General features: G+C 37.3%; 1 protein-coding gene across 1 annotated transcript; it reads left to right on the forward strand.

Moving 5' to 3' along the window:
- Positions 1–1828: 1828 nt before the first annotated feature.
- LOC5572008 lies at positions 1829–25391 on the forward strand. The gene is made up of 4 exons (XM_001660064.2): positions 1829–1982; positions 23965–24120; positions 24681–24989; positions 25054–25391. The coding sequence occupies exons 2-4, from the start codon at positions 24004–24006 to the stop codon at positions 25126–25128; spliced, it is 501 nt and encodes a 166-aa protein (XP_001660114.1). The 5' UTR covers positions 1829–1982; positions 23965–24003; the 3' UTR covers positions 25129–25391.
- Positions 25392–25455: the final 64 nt, after the last annotated feature.

Consider the following 25455-nt stretch of genomic DNA (forward strand, 5'->3'; position numbering starts at 1 on the left):
CAAGTGTACAAAGATGCGAATATTATCAAGCGTGTAAAATACGGCAGACTTCAGTGGACTGGTCACTTAGTGCAAATGTCGGAAGAAAAAAATGCAAAAATAATATTCAGCAGGGAACCAGGTAGAGGTCGGCGGCTTCGGGGAAGACCACGATTACGCTGGCTGTACGCAGTGGAAGAGAACCTGGCGACCCTAAACGTTCGGGGCAACTGGAGAAGTTTCGCCCAAGACCGACGAAGATGGAGCTCTACAATACGCCCGGTAATGGCGTGACGCTATGCTGTAGCCATCAAGGTATCAAGGTTGGTAATAAATACAGCCTTTGAGCTACTGAACAACTCTACCTAAGACGCCACCTTTCTAAGTAGTCTGGTTCCTGAGATATTTGCAAAACAATTTTGTCATGCTCACTGGCGTTACCTGGTGACAACATTTTGAATCAACTGGCCATAAGTAATTGCCCTTGCTCTTTGCTGAAAACGCCATCTATCTAAGCAGTGTTGCTACAACCATGCTCTATCCTCCTAAGATAGAAAAGCAGATGGTTAAGCTTGAGTACTGCACATAAAATCGATCAATTTTGATCCTAGAGAGCCACAATTCAAGTTTCAGTGAAATGAAATGAGTGAGTGAGTGAGTGCGAATCATTTCATAGAAACTTGAATTGCGGCCCACCGAGATCGAAACTGTCGGATCCCATGTGCAACACTCAAGCCCAATCACCTCCCCCTCCATCTCAGGAATACAACGCACAGTTATAACAGCTCATGGCTTCACAATTCGAATTTCGGGGAAATGAGTCTGGTCAACACTGTATCTAAGTAGTCATAATTCTGGAATATCTGCAAAACAAAAGTTCAATATACCTGGTGACAGAATTTCAAATCTGTTGGTTGAAATTCCGTATCTGAATGACCTCCGATTGTCAGCTCTTGATTTTCTGAACAACTTTGTCGAAGATGGCTTTTCTATATTTAAGCTTCATTTTTTACCGCAAAATTCAAATTCAAATCGTTATAACTTTTTTGTTTTTCAATATTTTTTCACAAGCTCTCAAAAAATTCTTCTAGTTTTAGGATCTGTGTCGATATAGATCATTGGTCATCTGATTTTGAAGATATACCAAAATTCCTTGGGGACCGACCCGTAACAACCCCCCGTTAATTTCTCAGGCTACAGAATTTTAATCGTATTCGGATACTCACTCTTTGAAACAATACATTTATGAGAGTATGTTGTGAAAAAATGAAGCAATTTGGTGCAGCCGACTTTAAGTACTACTACTCGCGCGACTACTCGCGTTACAAAAATTTTTGCGACAATCGATAGGTTAGAGGGAGTTGATCTATAATTAATTTTCAAATATTCAAAAACCTTTTTTTTGTTCAAATATGACTCTATAACCTTAGAAGTTTGGCCCCAACTTATGGGTTGGGGTCAGCATGGTTTGGATTTGTATCTGTCCATCTAACTGCTCTTGTTCTTCAACTCAAGCAACATGTTTGAACTGTTCCACAACGATGCAGTTTGTTTTTTGGTTCCTACATGCAGTAGACTTGTGAACTCTATTATAATGCATCGCATAGTAATGCTTCTAGCGGTAAACCATTAGCGTTTTTAGTCTAGTAAATCCATCGATAGAGTACGTAGCCCTGAATAAGCATCAGCAATATACTGACAAAACTCATCATTCTGTGAATTAATCGGAATTTTATTCACTCTGCAACATCCACAATCGTAAAGAAGCAGCGCGCTGGTGAACTCACCAAACGCAAATCGATTCGCTTGCTCGAGCTCAGCTCACGTTCAATATTTTAGTCACCTACCTACCGGATTGAGTCAGCCAGTCTCAATTGACCAGTGCATCGCTTCGGGTGTGTTCTTCCGCGCGCGCGAGTTTTTCTCGATCCGTTCCGTTCCGGTTGCTTGACTTCCGTCCCGCGCTTCCCTTTCCAGTTAAGGCAAAAATTTGCTGATTAAAGGTGTGTACCCAGATTGTGTGTCTGCAGGGGACCGGAATGGCCGTTCTAAGTGTTCTTGGGAAGTGGTGCAGTGTAATGCGAAACGAGTACTACGTCTTATCAGTGAATTCTTCAGGAGTGACATATTGCTTATCTGTTACTTTGCATCGTACTTAGAACATGCCGTTTCAATTACTGGAGGTTATCAGTTGAAGAGATCTCAAAAATGCAAAGAAATGATTCATTTGGCGGTTCGCAAGAAATTTTTCATCCAAGATGGAATCCAGCGATATTCTAAATTCTCTTGACCCAAATCTCTCGTGAGCTCGGGCCGTGCAAGGCAAGAATACGGTGTTACAAACAACACTTTGCAACCAAGAAAGAGTGATGTCAGAGTTGTGGTCGACGGAATCGCTATTTTTAACATTGCCACCCGCCCACCGTGAATCCGCCGAGCACGATTCAACAACAGCAACAACAGCAGCAACAGCAACTCTGTAAACACGCAGAAAGTAGTGGAGGTCGCTCCACCAAATGAACAGTATTGGACAATAGATTTGCAGCTTTTTAAATGTATCATACAAAATGGTCAACTGTAGAGGGTTAGATCTGAGTTAATTTTTACAAAATATATTTTTTTTTCTTTCTGTTTTACCATGCTTACGCTGAAACTGACTCTAGATGATTATGTTTAGCGTCATTTACCGCTTTGATTCATATTAAGGACGCTTAAGGCTTCAATGAGGTCATTCATAAAAAAAGCATTAAATATATCATTCAGTAAGATTCTTCTGCATTATCAAGCTTGGGAAAGATTCATATAAATATATTTGTGTAGCCTCTTCATGATTCTTATTAAAGACGCTTCCTCACTTTTGTCTCGTATTCCAGACACTGATTAGAATTCCGGACAGCTAATGAAAATCATAATTAGAAATGTCAAATCATCAATTAAATTCGCCACGCCTAAGGCTGTGGAGCATTCTAAATTAGATACATCTATGGAAAATGCTTTTTAAAACGTGCATTTGATTTGGGGAATTTTGACTGGCAAATATTGAAACATTTCCTGTGAAATGTTTCCCATATGGAGTGTCCGGAATTAGATTCAAAACGGAGGTAGGTCTGAATCCCATTCTTGGCACTTTTGATACCAGTGGATTGGAGACAGTGGAATTTTTTTGAAAGCTACTGAGTTCATATTTGGCCACAATATGTGTCGTATCGAATTGTTGCATTGTGTCGTATTGCAAAGTTTCAGAAAATTCGGTCGGAAAAACCCCTTATGCCAAAGTGAATAATGAAAGTGCCCTGCACCCTATGTAATTCGAAACACTATAATTCATAAGTTTTCACTTCACTTCACTTTCGATGATACATTTATAGAAGGAAATTTATTATAATTGAGTCCTTATGACCTGTATGACTTTGAGTAGTTTGTTTCTCCAAGGGATTCATCTGAAATTGAGAGTACTTTGAGAAAGCCCGAGGAATCGTGTTTTTGTTTTTACCTCTCAATTTGCGTATTTTTTTCCGGGCACTGCTTCGAGAAGGCCCGCGCAATCAAGTTGAGTTTCGCGTCTCGGCAGCCCATGGGTATGTTAAGGTGACGAAATTGGCGAAATTTGTAGCTGCTCTTTCCATGAATTACCAATTGGTGAGCTCGTTTCATACTTCTATTTCAACTATGAAAGAATCAAACATGTCAATACACATCTTTATCGGGAATACGGTATATATGTTATGTATATTCAAGTGTCGGCATGCTCTAATTTAGATTTCAAATTTTTCATATATAAATTCACATAAATTTTCTCTTGTTTTGTAAGCACAGAAAAAAAAACTTAAAATGTTTAAACACAAGAAGTGTCGACGTTTCCATTATAGACTTATGAGGACTATCTTGATTCATGTTATAGAATTGTTTGATTTATCAAATTGAATCTATATGATATAATTCTTAAATCCTTAAGCTTTTTGCTGTGTTAATCATAAAGATGCTTAGATATAGGGAGTCGATGCCGGTTATGGACCCTTTGCGTATTATGGACCCCCTCACAGAAAAACATAAAATTAACACTCAAAGCCACTTTATTCCTATGAAAATCCACCGGGGCAACTTCGATTACATTGTTAGTCAGCAGTTTCAGGCAAAATATTTGGTTTGAGACGCATAAATACAGATATTTGAACAGTTTTGTAAATGAAACCACACAAGAGGGTCCATAATAGGCATTTCCAGGTGGGTCCATAATAGGCTCGTCGGCAGCGAGCCGGATTACATGGGAATCAAATGGAGGGTCCATAATACGCAACGTCAAATTTGTAAACAATCCTATTATGGACCCCGGGAGGGTCCATAATAGGCATTCGGGCAACAGTTTTTCAAATGCATATTTCGCTGGAAAAATCGAATGATTTTGTATGTTTCATAAACCTACTATGAAGTAAAGACATTGAATTTGTTTTTAGACTCCACAAAACGTACATGCGTCTGAGATATCATTGCGGAAAAGCGTCTAGAATAAAGTTCAGCTACTAAGGGGTCCATTACTAGCATTGAAACCCTACTCAGTCGCTAGTAATAATTGATGCCATACAAACATTCCTTTAAAACTGTCCTCTTTTTTTATTTGTAAAATTTATGTATGTATTTCATGTTCAATCTTCATCTATCTAAATAGACGACTTTAAATTGAGATTGTGTAGATTCTTACTCCTTCTTAATAACAAAAACTCCTTTCCATGACAAACTTAAAGATGCAGAGGTATACTCGGTCTTAAGCAACAACTAATGTCACACTAACATTCCTTCCCTTCCTTGATGACCGTAACAACGTAGACGGCGCTGTTATTGACTTTATAATGTTTGGAATTCTCGTAATTGTTCTCTAAAGATGGTACGCTTCTACCAAGCTCCGTCTGTTGATTGCTAGTGCAATTCTGATTATTCTGATCAATCACGGAGTAGATACTACGAATTGTACGGCAATCAATACTCATGCTCCGAGGGTTTCATTGAAAATTGATTTAGGAATTTCTCCAAGGTGTCCTTCAGATATTATCCTGAAGCTTTTCATTAGATGATTCTTTCACGAAGAAGATACCTCCAAGATATGAGATGCATTCAAGAATTCAACCTGAAACTTTTTTAAGGAAAACCAGAAAGCCAGACATTATTTCAGATATTTCACATTTATATCACATATCCCCAAAGCTTCCTGCAGAAACTTCTCAAGAAAAAAAGTTCTCAAGAAATTCATTCAGTGATTGCCTTAGAATTTCCTCCGTGTTTTTTGTTAAGGCCAATTCAATCCAGGGAGTTTTTAAGGTTTCTTCGAAAAAAAAAAAAACGTTCTGAATTTCTTCAATATTTTCAACCAGAAATTTCTTCAGGTAGCACTTCCGAGATCCCTCCTAAGATATCAGGGAAAATTTCACCAGACATTCTTTGAGAAATTTGCCAAGGAAGTTCTCAAAATGTATGTATTCGGCTTGATTGAACGCCCGTGATTGCTACTCCAAAATTGCCAGATCAGCTGTACTGACACAAGGAATCAACCAGACGACTTCTTGGGTTTAACGGACACTCTCAATGTGCTGGTGATCTTCTATTTTCAGGCAACAATGGACCTATACACGGATCCACCCATTTCACGTTCCATTGTGATCATGGAAACCAGTGAATCGCTCATACGTGAATCATGAAGGGGGGGAGGTGTATTGATGATGCAAACAAAACTGGCCCATAGTAGGATATACCTCTGCATCTACGCCAGTTCATGTGGGAAAGTGTAGGGGAGGTAATTTTATGGCAGAGAGGATTGCTGTTGGGTAAGCAGACTGCCAATGTATCAGACGTTAGAAAAGGTGTGCTATAATGATGGAAATATGGGATCGTAGGGAAACACAAATGCTATGAACTGGGATAGATTATGAGTGGAAGATAAAAACAAGCAAGGGACGGGCCAGGCATTGAGCCAATGCATATGATGTAGAAGCGGTAGCCATTATAGTAAGCCGTTAACCCAGTATCTAATAATAAATAAATAATCTCTGGTAACACTTCTATATAAATTGCTGATGAACTCTTGAAGGACTCGTGAACTCTTAACGATGTCTTGAAGAATATTCTAAATAATTAGACAATTATTTTAAAAATAATCAAAAGTGTCCCAGTAAAATATCCTGCTGTATTTTCTAAAGGAATTCATTAAGGAAAGATAGGTTGGGATCGCTGAGAGAATGATCGAAGGAATTACTGGAAACCTGGTTGAACATTAGAAAAGTCAATTAACAATGAACTTTCAAAAATTTCATTGGAATTTTACATGGGAAAAAGTCTGCAGAAATAACCTCTGGATTAAATTCTAAGGAAATTCCTGAATATAACTATGAGGTGACTTGAAAAATTAGATGATTTTTTTTTCGACCAATTACTGGAAGAAAAACTATGAATGAATGATTGAACATATGAAAAAGCTGAAAGAAAATGGGAAAATTTTCAGACTTATACCTGAAAGATAGTAGCGATGAAATCCATAATAATTACTCTAAGCATCCTTTACAAATTCGTTGGGGCGAATAATGAGATAATTGATGAAGGCATCTCCTCAGATTTTACTATAGAATCGCCAGCACGCCTGAACCTGAAACACTTTTATTGATATAGTGAACAACTCTTTGAAAAAAGATCTCCTAGCAGCCCTGTTCCCCACACGAACAATTAAGCCATTCACGGAAGACCTATCGTCATATTTCTGTTATCTAGGCGGCATCCACAAATTACGTAACGCTCTAGGGGGAGGGAGGAAGTAGGCTCAAGCGTTACGGCTCATACACAAATTTGATTTTTTTTTCATACAAAAAGCGTTACGGAGGGGGGAAGGGGTCAACAATTTTCATTTTTAGCGTTACGTAATAAATTTTTTTGTTTTAAAATTTGTGGTGTTCCCACTTGCTTATAAATTGATTGGTTCTCCTTCCTGTTGGAGTAATAATAGTGTCAAATCCTTCACATTGTAGTACACTGGAAAAGTATTGAGATGCCCCTCGAATCAGCTTGTTGGCGCGTTTTATTTTTGGTTGTCATTCACTACTGTAATTGAAAAGATCGAAGAATAAAGACGTTTTTTATGTTTCACTTATCCGCAATACTAGTGTGTTTAATTGATCTTCTCAATACGCGAAATTCCCTGTAGAACGTGGTCAAAGTCCCAACCCTCCCGTCTTACCCTCCTTAAAAGTCCATGTTGTTTAGAAACAAACGCGATCCATAAACCAATATAAGCATGTCAAAAATTAAAAAAAAGACATTTCCACACCTTGGACATGCCCTACATCAACTGCAGCGATTGACAGCAGACTGGATGTCCCGGGCTCGATCCATCTAAGCCCTGAGCATCTGCCATCATAGAAGATGGTGTCTCCATCCGTGTCGATGATCTGTGAATTCAGTTCATACAGGGCTTCGACAAAACGTGGAAGGAATAAGACGTCGAAAGGACAAAACGCCGAAAAGAAAGAAATTTAAAGAAACGAAATTTCTTGGAAGATTGTTTCACTTCTGAAAGAATAAATAATTCGTTTTGTTTAATCGCTACCGATGTGAAAAAAGAAGTCTGTTCAAACAAAGTAGAAAATTTATCGTTTTCGACGTTTTGTCCCTTTCGACGTTTTGGGATTCGACGTTTTGTCTTTCAACATTGTAGCGTTTTGTCTTTCAATATTGTAGCGGATAATTATCAAGAGACTTGGTCACTATTTTAATGTGTCTCTAATAAGTCATTTTTTTTTCAATGGAATTCATCATTTTTGGTCATTTTTGGTCTTTAAAAAAGTCACTCAAGTATTTTTTCCTTGCGGTGAATTTTACGGCAAGATTCCAAAAACTCCAAAGCTACTCTAAGGTTCTTACGCGTTTATTTATCTGGTTCTTATGTTTTCTTATTACTCTTGAAAAAATATTGGTAGAATACTTCAAGGGATCCCCAGTAATCTCTCTAGAGAATTTGCTCCGAGAATAGTTACTAACTCCGGTTAGTTGCATATAATTACTTTGTTTTTTTTTTCATGGACAGATGCAGGATTTTCTCTAGATACTAATGCTGTAATTCATCCACCGATTTCTCTCGTAGTTACTTTAGGGAATTTTCCAAAATCCCTACAGGTGTTCTTCCACAAAGGTTCATTCCAGAGTTTCCAAAGAAAACATACAAGACAAGTGCTCAAGGAGTTCCTTAACCGATTTTTGAAAATAAATTCATAGAGATTTCTTAAAAATATAAGGTACCGTGGGGTAAGTGGATACAGAAAAATCATTAATCAACTTCATTGTTATCTACAGCTAACGTGAATAATGTAATTCAAACTTTTTTCTGTGGATAGAAAATTAGGGACCAATATACTTCAAATCATCAATTATTTCGATTTTTCTGATTGTTATGTATTGAGTATAAGGGACTTAAAAGTTTGCGCTAAATGATCCATTTACCTCACCATGGTGGGGTAAGTGGATCACCAACAGAAAAAATCTGTTCTCAAAACAAATTTGATGTAATTATGTATAGTAAGAATGATATTACTCTCGTTCTTGTTATTAGTGGTACTTTAACTTTGTTATTTTAGTACTTTAACATAAAAAATAATCTTTATTTAATCAAAATATATTGAGAAATATGTATACATTAGTTTACATTAATTCGAACAACAAAAAAACATTGTTACTAGAACAATTTTGAGAAAATTCATCCATTTATACACATAAGTTTTACAAAAGTATTGCAGGATTATTCCTAACGATGTTTTCGAAAAAAAACTCGTAATTTGATAATGTTAATTACATTAATTTTTGAAAAACAACCGCAAAACCTTTTATAATATTTATGAATATGTTTGTATCATCTGTCTAGAATAATTTATATGGTCAAAAAAGGTACGATAATATGCTTTCAATTAGAGAATTAGTATACTTTGCTCCTTTGCAACTCAGCTCAGATAAACCACGAAAAGTTTCGTGTGAGTTTGAATATTATTACTTTTATATTTATTTTTTACCAGAAAGGCTAAAAAAAACTTTTAGGTGGATTAATTCAAATTCTCTATGGTCAATTTGACAAAATTAAGCTGGGAATGACAAACATTAAAGTAAAACAACATTTGCGGACATTGAAACTTGTTAAAATTCTCGTAAGCAGTCTGCCAATAAATGATAATAATACTTGATCCACTTACCCCACCCCATTAAAAAGTAGGGGTAAGTGTACCATCTACAATATATCTGTATTTATTTACAAAAATCACATATTTTTCATTACAATTCATTCAATTTAAACTGTAATGCTTACCATCCTTCGAAAAACTAATAGTATTCGATTTTAGACAAAGATACAATGGATTTTTGATTGAGGGAAAACAATTTTGAAATTAATTAATTTTTGCAGCAAACAAGTTTGGTTGTGTTAGTGTACATGTAGTACCAGTTTTGCAAAAGTATCAGTGTGGACGTAAGAATATAACCTAAAACGAATTCAAGTATTTATGCTTAATATTGACGAATGATCCACTTACCCCACTGATACACTTCCCTCACTGTACCTTATCTACTATTTCTCTCAGGAATTCGTTTTTAAAACTTCTCCTGTGTTTATACCAGCAACGCTATCGAGAACTCCTTCAGGAGATGCTCAATAAATTCAACCAGGAATTCATCATATTAATCCATCATCCATGGATGGTTTTTGAAAGTTCTTCCAAACATTTGTCAAGTAAAATGGATTCTGCAAAAAAGATCATACTAGGTTTCATACCAGGAAATACTATAGCAAGTATTGCTCTTATTCCTTCGATCATTTCTAGACACATTTCTTCATAGATTTCGTCTGATAATTTTTATGGAATTCCTTCAGAAAGTTTTGCAGGTCTATCTCAGAAATCTATTGGTTGTTATCTATCCTTGCAGTAATTCATCAGGTGTTTGAAATTTCCTTTGAAATTACTCTCTCTCATTTTTCGAATTTCTCTAGAATTTGCTGGAAAACTTTATCCAAATATCTATGAAAAACATTCTGGATAATTTTTTCAGAGCTTTTTTCGAAAATTTCTCAGTTTTTTCTTTGTTAACGAGATTTTTAACCCTGGGTTAAAAACCTGAAAAACTTGAACAATGAATTAATTTCTAATATTTTATTCTGGAGAAATTCATTAAAAATCATTAAGCACCTTCGACCTACGAGCAGGGAAACAGGTCGTTATGTCACAAGAAATTGCCCAAAATATATCTTAGGAATATGCTTAGAGCAGGGGTTGAATTCTGAGAAAATTGAGAGTATCTCTCCTTTATCACTCTCTGTAATAATCATGATCTGCTACACATCATGAGAGACTGTTTATCATCCACTATTACAGCTCTGATTATATCGTGGGGCTAACAGTGCATGATAAGACCCATCTAAACATCTACTCCAAACCTGGGGGGCACTATCGCTATCGTATGTTGGAGGATTGTTTATCATGCCAGTAGTGTAAAACATCTACTCGCAATGGTAAATAAACGACAAAATGGGTTTTATCATCGCTCACTTTTTGGGGTTCTTTTTCGCTACTGCTATTTATCAAGCTTGTTAAAACTTGTGAAGCATTGCCGATCACGGACCGATACAGATGCGAGGTTTTTCTTCACTTGCATTGATCGTGCTTCGAATTCAATTGAGAACGAATTCTGCAATACCTGACGGGTCTCATGAGATCTAGCCTACCAAAGTTGATCATTTTGTTCTGAGAACTGACAAAGTTACAAACTTATTGTCCCCTACTGTATGTGTTTTGTTCGATTCGAGTTTCTTGTTCTTATGCATAGGGTGTGCGAAGACGTTGTAACGAGGGGAGGGGTTGACGGGTGAAATGTGGCGAGACGGGCTACGGGTCACTGCCGCCAAGCGGCCGGCGGAGGGGCATCCCATGTCTGAAAGCGAAGGTGGTAATTAATATTATGTTCTCAGATCGGGAACGGACAGTTCGAATGAAATGGCCCAAATCTGTCAAAGTGGTAAATGGGAAAATGTTCGTATTATTTTCACCAAGGATGAGTGATACTTAAATAACGAATTTTGGTAGAAATAATAGTGGATCTGTTCATACTAATGTCGAAAGCTTTTGTTAATCTTGTAGAGTTGAATCCACTGCCTGAAGCAAACCAAGTTGGTGTTAAATTAACTAACAGAATCGTTATCGAATTACGTTTCTCTAATGGATCCTAATATTATTTTTTATATATTTTGAAAAAGAAAGATCGTTCTTTGAATTGTGAAGAGGACCAGCTGTTCAATTTTCTGAGAGCTTATAATATACTTATAGCAGTTATTAATAAAACTTATTCGAAACATGAATACAAAATCAAAAGAGATCCAAACTTTTTTTTTATCGTAATGATTGATTGGATGTAGTATGTGTTGGAGTTTCATCAAAATTCTAGGATTGATTTGGTCTTAACCGACTCTAGTCACCTTTGTAGCCAACTGATTACGCATACTGATTTTGATTCTGATTATGTACCTGTTATACTTCAAATATCACATGAAGCGATTCTCAATCCTATCAGCTTCACTTTCTATTATTTACAAGCCGACTGGGATACATATGTCACATACATCGATAGTAATCTTACTGTTAACATATCTTTGCGTACAAAACTTAATATTGTCAATGTTCTTGAAACATAAACAAATTCCATTGCTGAAGCAAGGGACATTGCAATTGCAATTTGAATCCGTGATTATAAACGATGATCCTAAAGTCTTGATGAGTCTTGAAAACGTGAGGAGAAGGCAATTCAACGCACTCCTGATCCTGCTATGAAAATTGAATGGCAGGATCTGCAAATAGAAATTAAAAAAGCGTTTTACTCAATTAGGAAACAATCATTTTAAAACTATAATTTCTCATTTGGACCCTTGCCCTAGGTCTTGAAAGAGAAAAACAAATTACTACTAACTCATTGCGAAAAAGCTCGAAAACTTGCTAGCCAGTTTGAAAGCACGCTCAATTTAGTTTATGTCTGGGATAGTTTTTAGATATTACACATTATTTAGACCGAATGTATAATCAGCGTACGGCTTTAAATTTAAAATTTAAATATGAGCTCATGAAAATATCAGTGAAGTTTGCTTTAACCACTTCCCACTTTCTACGCCGATGATGGTTTGATTCGCAAATGATTACAATTTTGCAAAATGATGTCACTTCGCAAGCAAGTTTATTAATACCTTTATCCTGTGCTGTTTGCAAAGTGTTTACTCAGTGTTTGCAACCATACAATTATTCTCAGCAATCCACTGATTGCATTTCACATTCCATCTTCCAGCGTGAGTAAAAATGCAAATATAGGTATCTTCTGTCTGATACGTAACCACAAGTCCGGAAGAAAAATGGTTCTCTCCCTACAGCGTTGTACGTACCAAACCGTCTCTAGGAAGGCCATCGACCAACCGGCTGTCCTTTAACGAATTCCTTAGCTATCATAACCAGTTCTTCCGCTAGATGAGCTCATATTCAGAGAAATAGTGTTTCATTGCCTCAATTTACTACATGCGAGTTCAAATCGTCTCCCGCTGCACGTGATCGACGATCCGTAACCGAGAGACGACATGTTACACCTGACTGGAGCGCTTCTGCTTAAATTGTTAACTAGCTATCGGACCGGCTGCAAAGTGCATACAAAATATAGGTACAAAACATTTGTCCAATCATACGCGATCACCTTCCTTCGTTTTTAGAGGGTCAAATCGAAAAAAAAAACAAAACAAATACCGGCTCGTGAGCAGACTCTAGGAACTCGTTTCAATCCACCAGTGAGTGAGTGAGTGAGTGAACGTGCGTATTGTGCGGCGCGACGTGCACTCCTTGTAAGGGCATCCATGTCAAGGTGTTCTTTCCCTTGATCGTCTTTTGCGGTAACCAGATATCAGAGACATGGTCGGGGTTTTAACAGACGAATTTGCAAGTCCATATGTGTGAAATTTTATCCATTCAAACAATGTAATCAACAAAGGTATGGAAATATGATTGGCTCTCATCGAGCGGCGTGTGGTCATCGTCGACGAGGGGTGATAAATACGTAGCATCATAGTGGAGTGCGGAGCAGTACCGAACAACATTATGGAGACGGTTTGGCTAATTTTCGTTAGATAGATTAAATTTTGAATGTTTAACTGTGTCGAAATGTATGTGCTGATGTTGATTTTAATATTAAACAATAACATAGTGCCGTTGCAATGATTTATTTATTTACTTGGTGTTACATCAATTAATTCGATAAAAACACGTTAACGATGTTACGCTATACTCAGTCCATAGCTGCGTCCCGACAACATCGATTTTGGCCCGCGCTCTGCAGATTCTATTACAGCTGACTAAGCCACCTCGCTTGCTGTGCTCCACGCCTTCTTGTTTCAATCGGATTCAACGCGAACACCATCTTTGCAGGGTTGGTGTCCGGTAGTGTGCCACGTGCCCTGCCCAACCGACCCTTCTGGATTTCACCACCTTCTGGGCACAGGGTTCACGGAAAAGTCTAGCGAGATCGTGGTTCATTCTTCGACGCCACACACCGTTCTCCTGCACACCGTTAAAGATGGTCCAAAGCACGCACTGTTCGAAAACTTCAAGTGCTTGCAAATCCTCTCATAGAGGACCACCATAGAGGACCACAGGTCTTATTAATATTTTGTACATGGTACATTTAGTGCGGGGTGAATCTTTCTTGACCGCAATTTTTCTGAAGCCAATAGTAGGCGCGACTTTCACCGATGATACGTCTCCGTAATTCATGATGAACGTTGTTATCAGCCGTTAACAAGAATCCGAGGTAGAGGAACTCATCAACCACCTCAAATGTATCCCCGTCAATCGTAACACTACCTCCTATGCAGACTCTTTCGCGCTCGGTTCCGCCCATCAGCATTTACTTTGTTTTGACGCATTCACCACCAAACCGAATTTTGTTGCTTCACGTTTCCGGCGGAACTCGAACCCACGACCATTAGCTTGGCCTTGTTGAGTAGCTACACGTTTAGCGCTACAGCTATATGAGCCCTTTATAGCAGTCGAATTGGATCGTCATCATCTTCCGCTTGAACACGGCCCTGTCCAGACGAAACGTGACCATATCTTCTTCCATGACGACTTTCGATCTAGCTTCCTGAAGGCGTCGTTTAGCTCTTAAGACTACCAGAGGACGCTAAGTTTTCGTTCTACCAGTCAGTACGCCAGTTGTTTTAAATCTCTAATTCATGTTTGAAGCATCACCTCCTACTCGGAGTGCATCGACGATAAGGTGCTTGTCAAAATCATTCGTCTTCTATTTCGGATACATTCCTTCTACATCTACACCATGCTTTGCAGCATTCCTGGCCTATGCTGTAGTGGTTAACCTGATGGTCGCTTTGAGTGCAATCTTGACCTGTTTATTTAGTTCATCGACGATGAGCTGCAGAAGGTTACGCCAATAATGGATTTCTGACTTTCTTTGCGAAATGTGCTAGCGATGCTTTACGTCGTGCTTTGCCAGAGCTTTCAACAGGATGTACCTTCTAGCGCTGATCTCCACAATCCACACATTGAAGTCTTCTCCAATGATAACCAGCGTTCTTCAGATAATCTTGTCGGTCAGCACATCCAACACCTGGGTGTACTGCTTCAGGGAAACTCTGTCAGTTCTAGTGATCGTAGAACCTTCGTATGAGCGCTTTACTACTTCTGAGACAGGGTTCCTGCACATGATCTTGGATTACGCTATCTCTGCTTTATCTACCACCCAATTGCCGCTATCACGGTATGATACGGTCATGCAATGATTTCATCGTCGCTTTTCGTTTCTGTTGGCGATTGCCACAACTATTCATGGTCTCCTAACGGATCAATGCATTGAAATCCGCAAATAGATGATTAGACGCTCGTAAATATTACCTGCAATAGTCATAGAATTCGTTTCTCATTGCCTAGAAAAGAACAATAAGAAATGACCCCAGTTTGGAAATAATGCAGAACACAGAGAGACTTTCCCCTTACTGCAGGCTTCTGATTGATATCGCATACTGCTCAGCACCTTTAAAAAAACTGAAGTTCGAAAACCATTACTCACAGTAATACAAGTGTGTGATGCACCTATACTACAATTCTTCCCCTCATTATCCAGTTCCGAACCTCACCATTTGCCACTGCACTTTATCTGGCTTCTAGGTTCCTTCGGGCACCAAACTTTTTCTAGCTGCCGAGCTCCTTCTAGTTTGGAGCTACCCCAGACTAACTGCACCTAGTACTTCTTCTGACTTTCAAGCTCCTTTCGACACTGCCAAGCTCGTCCATCGATTACTCAGCATCCGCATTTTGGCCTTAGACTGTTGGTTCCTCGTTCAGCTTAGTTCTCTATTCTTCTGGAATACCCCTAAGTATTCAGCATCCTAGAAATTTTAGAAAAAATAAACAGCCATTCTTGAAAAAAAGCCTTCCGTAAATCCCCTATGGTTTTTCGGTGAGGTCCCATGTAATATTTTTCAAAAGTTAACGAGCTACAAGATTCTAGTTCTGAGAAATCGTGAAGCTCCTAGAATATTCTAAAAATTCTTGCTGCTGTTTCTTAACAGTTTTACATAGGAAAGCTTACGGGATTTTATTCTGAGAATCCTCCTACACGGGAAAAAATTCTGTAGTAAAAACTACTATTTTAGCTGACTACGCCCATTCTTAAAATTACCATGGAATTTCAGCATAAATTACTATGTTTATAGTGCGTGTAGTAATTTCTCTCTTATATTTTGCCTTCGAATGTTCCTACAGATTATTTTACAAATTTTGTTTTATCTTTTTCTTCTTCTTGGAATTACGTCCTCACTGGGACAGAGCCTGCTTCTCAGCTTAGTGTTCAATAATCACTTCCACAGTTAATAACTGAGAGCGTCTACAGTCTACAGTCACAGCTCTTAATGAACTGGTTACAAAAATAGAATCCACGCTTCACAGGAAAGAAATAGCTCTTATGGCATTTCTGGATGTTGAAGGTGCGTTTGATAATGCGTCTTATAAATCTATTGAAAATTGTATGGTGAAAAGGCAATTCGATCGTTGTATCAAAATATGGATTATGAAAATGTTGAATGATAGAGAAGTATCTGCTGAATTGGGAGAATCTTCAATAACAATAAAAACCACTAAGGGATGTCCTCAAGGAGGTGTATTATCCCCTTTGTTGTGGTCGCTTGTTGTTGATGATCTCCTCATTAAACTAGTAGAAAAAGGCTTCGAAGTTATTGGGTTTGCAGATGATGTGGTAATAATAGTTCGTGGAAAGTTTGATAATATAATCACTGACAGAATGCAATCAGCATTGAACTGTACTTGGCAGTGGTGTCAACATGAAGGGTTGAACATTAACCCATCAAAAACAGTTTTGGTGCCGTTTACTCGCAGAAGAAAGATTACTTTAAAAAAATTGACTACACAGTTCGAACGAAACGTGTAAATTTCTGAGACATATAATGCACATAATTGGAGCGTGGTATATAATGGATATTTACATGACATGTCATGTAAACTTCAATTATATGTCATGTAATCTAGCAGGATTCTGTGTGATTACATGACATATAAAACAAGTTTACATGATTCCAGGCTTAAATTTACATGACGTCATGTTTACATCGCATAAATGAAGTTTACATGACGTGTAATCTTCATTATTTTTAACTGTGTATAAACGGATGTATTTTACAATATTCTTCCAATGTTAAATATCTAGGAGTAATACTAGATAGTACTCTCAATTGGAACTTACACTTAGAGCAGGTAATACTCAAAGCCACAAATGCTCTATGGGTGAGTAAAAAAAAAAAACTTTTGGTAAAAAAAATGGGGACTGAAACCAAAAATGATTAATTGGATCTATACGGTTATAGTACGACCCAGAATAGTTTATGCTTCACTAGTTTGGTGGACAAAAACAAAACAACATATGGCCCAGAGAAAGCTTGGAAAGTTGCAACGCTTAGCCTGCATGGCCATAACAGGAACAATGCACAGTACACCATCAAAAGCCTTGGAAGCAGCTCTTTATAAACTTCCGCTACATCAATATATACAGAAGGAAGCTGAAAAGAGTGCTCTAAGGCTGAAAAGAACTCATACATTTTTAGAAGGCAATCTTTTCGGGCATCTCAGTATACTGAAAGATTTTCCAATAAATCCATTGGTAGTAATGAACGAAGACTGGATGGAAAATAGGATGAACTTAGATATACCATATAACGTGGTTGAAACAAACCGCCAAGTATGGGAATCAGGGGGTCCGAATATCTCACCAGGATCGATAATTTTCTACACTGATGGCTCAAAAATGAATGATAAAACCGGGGCTGGAATTACAGGACCAGGTATTGATATTTCAATACCAATGGGAAGATGGACCACTGTTTTCCTTGCAGAAATTTATGCCATTCTAGAATGTGCATCTTTGTGTCTGAGAAGGAAATACAGGTATGCACGGATTTGCATATTTTCAGATAGCCAAGCGGCGCTGAAAGCTTTAAAATCATTCACAAGCCAATCAAAACTGGTATGGGAATGCATAACACTGCTAAAGCAATTGTCCGTTAAGAACCAGGTTAATTTATACTGGGTACCAGGCCATTGTGGAATTGAAGGTAATGAAAAAGCGGATTTACTTGCAAGGAGAGGGTCAAGTGTCCAGTTCATAGGACCAGAACCCTTCTGCGGTGTATCCAAATGTTTAATACAAATGGAATTGAAACAATGGGAGGATCAAATGATACAGTCAAACTGGATTGCAACAGAAACCTTAAGGCAATCAAAACTGTTCATAACTCCAAATAAAAACGTTACGGAAAAACTTTTAAGTTTAAACAAAAAATCTTTAAGCATACTTATTGGACTTCTCACAGGACATTGTCCGACAAGATATCATTTGAATAAAATCAATCGATGTCAAACTGGTGTCTGTCGGTTTTGTGACTGTGAAATAGAGACCTCACAACATTTGCTCTGTGACTGTCCAGCGTTATATGTACGTAGAAGACAATATTTCAATAAGGGCATTTTAAGCCCTTTTGAAATTTGGTTAGAAAATCCCAATCTGGTTATTGGTTTCATTCTAAGAATCATACCGGATTGGAGTACTTCGCATCATCAGTCAACGGCATTTACCCCAAATGGTAATTCGTCGTCCTGAAAGAATGCAAATTAAATAGGGGTATACCACAATAGATCAAACTCATGGTCGCAGTGGTTTAAATCCCAACACCGAAAAAAAAAAAAAAAAACTGAGAGCGTTTTTTGCCAAAGTTGCCATTTTCGCATTCGTATTTCGTGTACTTTATGCCCAGGGAAGTCAAGGCAATTTCTTTTTTTTTTTTTATAAGAGTACTCAAAGGCGCGAAGTTATTGTTGACATAATTCCTAAATTAAAGAATTTCCAAAGTAATATCAATATTAATTTTAAATCAATCTTATCACAGTTGGTGGATTAATTCGAGGTATTTTTTTTCTCATTTTAACTATACATCTTGGAGATTTATTTATGAAGGTACAGCTGATATATCTTGCTGGCTTTACACAGTTCGACAAAAATTTTTTTTTTTTGATGGATCAGGGACGCGTTTATATGGGTCTTGAAGTGCAAGAAAAGTATAGAAAGAGGCCGTTTTCAAATTATTTGCAGCACCCCTGGATTATTTTTTGATAAAGCTTGAAAATTTGGCATTTTCAATCACAAAAGGTGTAATAAGCAAAATATCAATATCTTTTTAAATTCAATTATACAACCATTGAATTTGTCAAATCAATATTTTTTAGCACTGGATGACTTCAGGGAAACGTGCATCATTTCAGAAGAATATTGGCATCTATTTTATATATGAATTTGGAATGTTAACGATCATTAAGCAAGTACGTGAGGATGTGCACCATATAAATACTCCTTTTTTCTATTTCACACATCTGGTTCATAATTATAATTATTATAGGTTCAAGAAGAAGCTTGATTAGGATTTTATTCTTTGCTCCATTAGATAAAGCAATGAGCAATGGAATCCAGTCACATTTGATTTCAACAAGGATACGGCGACTACGGAAAATTTATGTGTCTGTTATATTTACCTATATGGGCTGGTTGGTCTAATGAACTCTCAGCAGAAATACATTCATTCATATACAAAATTGATGCCAATATTCTTCTGAAATGGTCATCCAGTGCTAAAAAATATTGATTTGACAAATTCAATGGTTGTATAATTGAATTTAAAAAGATATTGATATTTTGCTTATTACACTTTTTGTGATTAAAAATGCCAAACTATCAAGCTTTATCAAAAAATAATCCAGGGGTGCTGCAAATCATTTGAAAACGGCCTCTTTCTATACTTTTTTTGCACTTCAAGACCCATATAAACGCGTCCATGATCAATCCAAAAAAAAATTTGTCGAACAGTGTTATCTTGTGTAAATCAATATGATGAAAATTCCTAAAATAATTATCAGGCTACGTTTTCCTATATTTTGATGAACTTTGTTGAAGAAATTTCCAATTATTCATTGTAAAAAAAATTATAAGATAACATTTGACCAAATTATGCCAATTTGAATACAGAAATCTTTGAGAAATTTATTGTTGAAATTTAAAAAAATATCTAGGAAAATTTCTTCTCTAAAAACCTTAGACGGAATCACAAAAAAAAAATCTAAAACGTCTCTTACAATTTTATATGGTTTTTTTTTCTTGTCTGGCCTTGAAGTTTTTCATTATGGATTATGCCCTAGTTATCAAAAGGATTGTCTCCTTTAGACGTTCTAGCAACATTTCTTCATCAATATCATCTTGAATTACTATAGAAATACGTCAGTTATTACTTCCTAAACTCTGTTATTGAACTTCTTGAAATTCTTCATTGAACTTTTGGATTCTCCAGTGACTTACCAACAACTTCTGTAAGAATTCCGTCGACGAATTTTATCAGCATCTTATCCCAAAGAATTATAATATGAATCTGCTTGGAAATGTTGGAAAATTTCTTAAACATCTCAAAGAAAATGTCTACAAAGTTCTCTCTGAAAGTATCCAACATATTTGTGAATTCAAGTAGGAATTCCCCTTTTTATTTATTTAGCCAAACTTTTCTATCAGTAGATTCCATTACATTTTTGTTATTAACGATAAATAAAAATAACAAGAATTGTCAGAAATTTTTTCATAGTTTCCTAGATATTTTATTTAATTCAAATGTGACTTAAATTTTAAATGTTGCCCACATTTTAATGGTGTATTAGTAGAATGTTGCTCCTATTTTGATTCTGAAATTCAGTATTCAGTTGAAAAAATGCCGTCCGAGAAACAAGAGCAGTATACCAAAATTTTTCTCGGGCGCCTCAAAAATCCGAGCTTCTCGCTGTACACGGCGATGCTGACGAAGCTTGATTATGTGGTAATGGACGATGAAACCTACGTCAAAGCAGCTTCCGGGACAGGAGTTTTTTTCAGCAAAAGGAAGGTACCAGATATTTTCAAGCTTATGAAACTGTCAAAGTTTGCAAAAAATATATCTGGTTTGGCAAGCCATCTGTAGCTGCGACTAGAAAAGTAGCATTTTCATAGCAACCCGGACTGTCAACCGAGTAATTTACGTGAAAAAGTGTTTGAATAAATGTCCACTGCCTATCCTGAAGAAACACGGTTGCTCCGACCTGGTTTGTCCGGATTTGGCATCTTGCCATTACGGTTAACAGGCCATGGAGTGGTACGCCGCCAACAACATACAGGTGGTGCCCTATGACAAGAACCCTCCCAACACGCCAGAGCTCCGCATAATCGAGAAATATTGATATATTGTCAAGCGGAACCTCAGGATGACCAAAAAGAACTGGCGTCCTGCTTCGAAGAAAGTGGACAAGGTGGCTGTACAAAATATGATGCCAGGTGTCAAGCAAAAAGCCCGGAAATTCAGATTTGGAAAAACGGAAGCCTAACTGAATATTTTTCCTGAAATTTATACTGCTTGAACTTGGAAAAGAAACATAATTTGAATTTTTAAATACATGATTTCACCAATTTACACGCATTTTCCCTTGACCAATTTTTGACCGTATCACCCTTTACTGATAAGCTAGAAAGTTGATGTCTTCGACAAAGTTTCTCGGTAGATCAAAGGCTATTTGGCAGTAACAGTTCGATCTGGGAATTTATCCGCTAGGTGATGCTAGTTACAGTTGGCAGTAGCAAACCTGAATGGGAATTTATCCACTAGGTGACGCTTGTAACAATTTTTCTTAAATCTTCTATATCATAAGACATTGATAAGCTAGAATGTTGGTATCTACGGAAAAGTTGTTAAGCAGACAAATGCTATCTGGAAGTTACAATCTAGATTAGCGATTGATCAGATAGCAGGCACAAATGTCAAGCTTTCTACAATCGTCAGCAGGACAAGGGCTTTCTGATAGTAACAAGTTGCATTGGGAATTCAACCGTTAGGTGGCGTTGGTTATAACAAATTTCCTATATCTCTTGATCCGGATAAGCTATAAGGTTGGTATTATCACCTGACTTGTACTGCAGATTAAGGGCTATCTGGCGGCTACAAATCTGAGTGGGGATTTATTCACTAGGCAGCCCTAGTAACAAATTTTCTTCGAGCTTCTGTATCATAAGATCCGGAAAAACTAGATATTAGGGGTTTTGACAAAGCTCGGCAGTGACAAATTTACATTATTGAACATGTATTCGCTAGATGGTTCTAGTTACAAATTTTCATCATCTTGCTACTTATATCTTGAGATTCAGTTAAGATAGAAGGCAGATGTCTTGGGCAACGTTGTTCAAATCAAGGGCGATCTGACAGTGAGACATCTGTTTGCTGTTAACAAAATTTTGAAACAATCTGCTGTATCTTGAGATCTTGATAAGCTAGATGCCTTAGGCAAAGTTATTCATCAACATAATGAAGGGTGGTGAAAAATCTGAATGGGAATTTATCCACTAGGTGGCGCTAATAACAATCTCACTTAAATTTTCAAAATATCTGGATCCTGATAAGGAAAAAAGTTGTTATCTTCGTCAAAGTTTTTCATCAGGACACGGTAAATCTGGCAGTGCAAAATCTGATTAAGAAATACTCCGCTAGTAGGTTATTTTCTACAGTAAATATGTATGTGATGTATCAGATACTGCAAATTAAAAAATATGGGAAGATTTTTTGCTATATTAAAGATCCTGATCAATTTCTCATTTATTATTTGAATGGCATAATGTAAACAAAATAATTTAAATTTTTATATTTTATAAGGAAAAAGGCTCTCACTACAAACTTATCGAATATGAAGACTTTTGGAAATTAAAAAAAATATTGATGTGATTTTGTTGTTATGTTATTGATCTTTGTTATTAGTTGTTAATTTTAGCCATCTACAAATATTACGGAAGATATGAGAAAATTTCAATTGCATCACCATCTAGCGGGTGAATATTGGTTCAGTTTTCCATTTCAGATAATTCTTGATCTATTGAATAACTTTGCCTAAGTTACCAAACTTCCGGTACATAAATCTCTTGAGGTTAAAGAGATTACAAAACTGGAGCCACCCAGGGTTATACTTTTCACCGCCCTTGATAGCTTCTGACGTGCTGAACAACTTTGCTCAAAACACCAACCTTCTAGCTCATCAGTGTCTTAAGGTGAAACAGTTTGGAATCAACTTCTAAGATTGCACTAAAACTTCAAAGGCACAAATCTCACGAAGAAAGCATCCAACAACAGTGCACTTTTTATTTTGGCTTTGTGCACTAGCAAAAAGCTTAAAATAAGAAGATCAGATCGTTTGTCAACTATTTCTCCAGTTTTGTGCCTTTGAAAACGTTAGTAGGGGCACAAGGCGGCCATTGTGCCGGCCATCTTTGGATGCCGAGATGTTTCACCTTAAGACATTCGTTGAATGGTTGATTTGGCCAATTTTGGTACCCAAGACAATCCGGAATAAATCTAGAGACCATATTATCAAGTTGTCCGGACCATAAATAAGAAGTGTTTTTGGGAAGTTGAAAATTTCTACAAAATCAATCCAGAAACAAAAATGGTACGCACATTTTAGTGTGTTTTTCAGTATGTGAAAAGTATGTTGGCTGGATGAAGGTTAAATCAAAAGTGCCTGGAATAGAACAAATTCCCTAAAAAGAGGAAGAGCAACATCAACATCAATATTAGTCTAATATCCTATTTCAATGAACCATTTAACGGAATGAAAACATTGCTGATATTGACGTTACTTCTATGGGTTATGCCCATCCTGCAAGATTTCATCCATAAATTTGGCTCGTAAAATGGGTTATTTCGCTTTTCTTTGTATTGAAAATATCAAACAACTCTATCTTAGAATTTAAAGTTTCTTTGTGAAGCAAGCAATACTGTGCTTCAGTAATCTAGTAGTTGTATAGATGTGAGCTTTTCGTGGCCCCTTCTACGCACTTCCTAAAAAGATCAAAAATGTAACGAATACCTACGTATGGACATCTATGAAACCCCATACATGTATTCATTACTCATCCGAATTCTCATTCACTATCCGCATCATCACCAAAATAAAATTGGGGAGTTTCCCCCATTCCAGAGTGACATGTCAAAGCTGTTTGCACTCATTCACATCAATTTGACCTAAATTCTTCACCCTCGCTCGGCATCGTGAAACACGCACACGACGGCGCATGGGACACTGCTCCGGGAGAACACTTGTTCAATCGACATCTTTCTCTCTCGGTATAGCATCCCAAAATTGTGTATATTCTGCTCGTGTTGAAGTTTCCCACAGGTCACAGCTTCTCAGATTTGTTATTATGAGATTGATGTTGGACAGCCGTTGCGCGCCAACTCCGTCGCGATTCGTTTGGACGCCCCGAAGCATGTATAGTGTATGTATATTCACCACAGGCGTCGTTCTTTTTCTTTCATTGCAGCAAACTCACCACCGCGTAGTTCCTAGCTGAAACACCAAGATGTCGCACTCAGTCGTTATAACTCGGACGACAACCACCACCACTAGTACCTCGCATCTGGTTCTCAACACTGGCTATCTGAAAACGACTGCTGGATTGCTGAAACTGGCTCAACTGGTAATTATCTGATAATATCTATATTATATTTAAAACACAGACAAACAGATGTAACTCAGATGGAATATTGATCGACCACTCATTTAAGGCGAAGTAGGCCGTCATTGAAATTTGTATGCACCGTTGATGATTGTTGCTAATTCATCTCACGATTTCGAATCAATGAAAGTCAGTTGGTTTTGCACTGACACAGCTGAAAAAGTATCAGCATACTTTATGCATGTTAGCGCGTATGATGATACGTTTTCAAGTCAATATAAACTATCAAGACTGAGTTTTATCACTTTGAAATGCACGCTGAAAATTCATCATTGTTGGCAAAACGAATGACGGGCTACTTAACCTTAACGAACAATTTAAATACGCTATGTTACAAACCTAACAGTAGCGCCTTCAGGGGGTCTTGTTGCAAAAAATAGTGCTTGGTGCAACATGCTAACTAGATGTTGATGGTGTGAAATGGATGATTGATTTTAAATAACATTGTTCTAAGTGTTACGTCTGCTTGTATGTTCCAGAACACAGACAATGGGTTAAACCATTTCAAATTATTCCCCTAGATTATCGGTGCCGTCAATGTGGGAATCGTCGCATGGTACATGCGCCGGCACCACTCCGTCTATGCCAGCGGAAATCCGGAACTGTTTTTCCTGCTGATGGCGGTGGCTTTCCTCATAGGGACGTTCTGTCTGCTGGCGTCGTGTCTCGTGTCTCTGAGCACCGGGGGAATCATCTCGAAGACCATCTACGAACTGGTCTACCACGCCATCGGCTTCATCTTGATACTCACCTCGTCCATTATTCTGCTGTCGGATGTCACCAGTGGACGGTACTACTCATCGCTGAAGGATGCCTACATGATTGCTTCCGTAAGATATTGTTTTTTTTTTTAATATCGAATTTTATAACTTTCATTGTTTTATATCATTTTAGATACTGGGAATAATCAATGCGGCGCTCTACCTCTTTAGTACAATTCTGGCCCAGAGATCTTACCGAGGAATCTAAGTGCTTAAAAAAGTCACCACCATCTTTTTGAAATTAATTCATTGCTTTTAAGAGCAGAAAAAAACTCATAAAATATGCACAACCATAAATGTAATACTATAAAAGCTACACGTACTTCAACGTGCATGCATAATATGAATGTCATTAGATGCCTCAAAATTATGTAAACAAAAACGTGTGCCTAGAAATTTTAAAAGCTTTTTATACGACATGCCTTTCTTTATACAATGTTTCTACTATTCTACAAATTTTACGCGAGTTATTATTTTAACAAATAAGCGGATAAGTGTACTGCCAAGAACAATTTTCTTTATTGACAGGAAATTT

Source organism: Aedes aegypti, chromosome 1, assembly GCF_002204515.2.
Source record: "Aedes aegypti strain LVP_AGWG chromosome 1, AaegL5.0 Primary Assembly, whole genome shotgun sequence".
Lineage (NCBI taxonomy): Eukaryota > Metazoa > Arthropoda > Insecta > Diptera > Culicidae > Aedes > Aedes aegypti.

What these genes read in the sequence shown, in the direction of transcription:
- LOC5572008 (XM_001660064.2), top strand. Translation starts at nt 24,004, where the DNA reads ATGTCGCACTCAGTCGTTATAACTCGGACGACAACCACCACCACTAGT. An exon ending in TGCTGAAACTGGCTCAACTG is followed by an intron (nt 24,121 to 24,680) that starts GTAATTATCTGA and finishes TTATTCCCCTAG; the next exon opens with ATTATCGGTGCCGTCAATGT. An exon ending in ATGCCTACATGATTGCTTCC is followed by an intron (nt 24,990 to 25,053) that starts GTAAGATATTGT and finishes ATATCATTTTAG; the next exon opens with ATACTGGGAATAATCAATGC.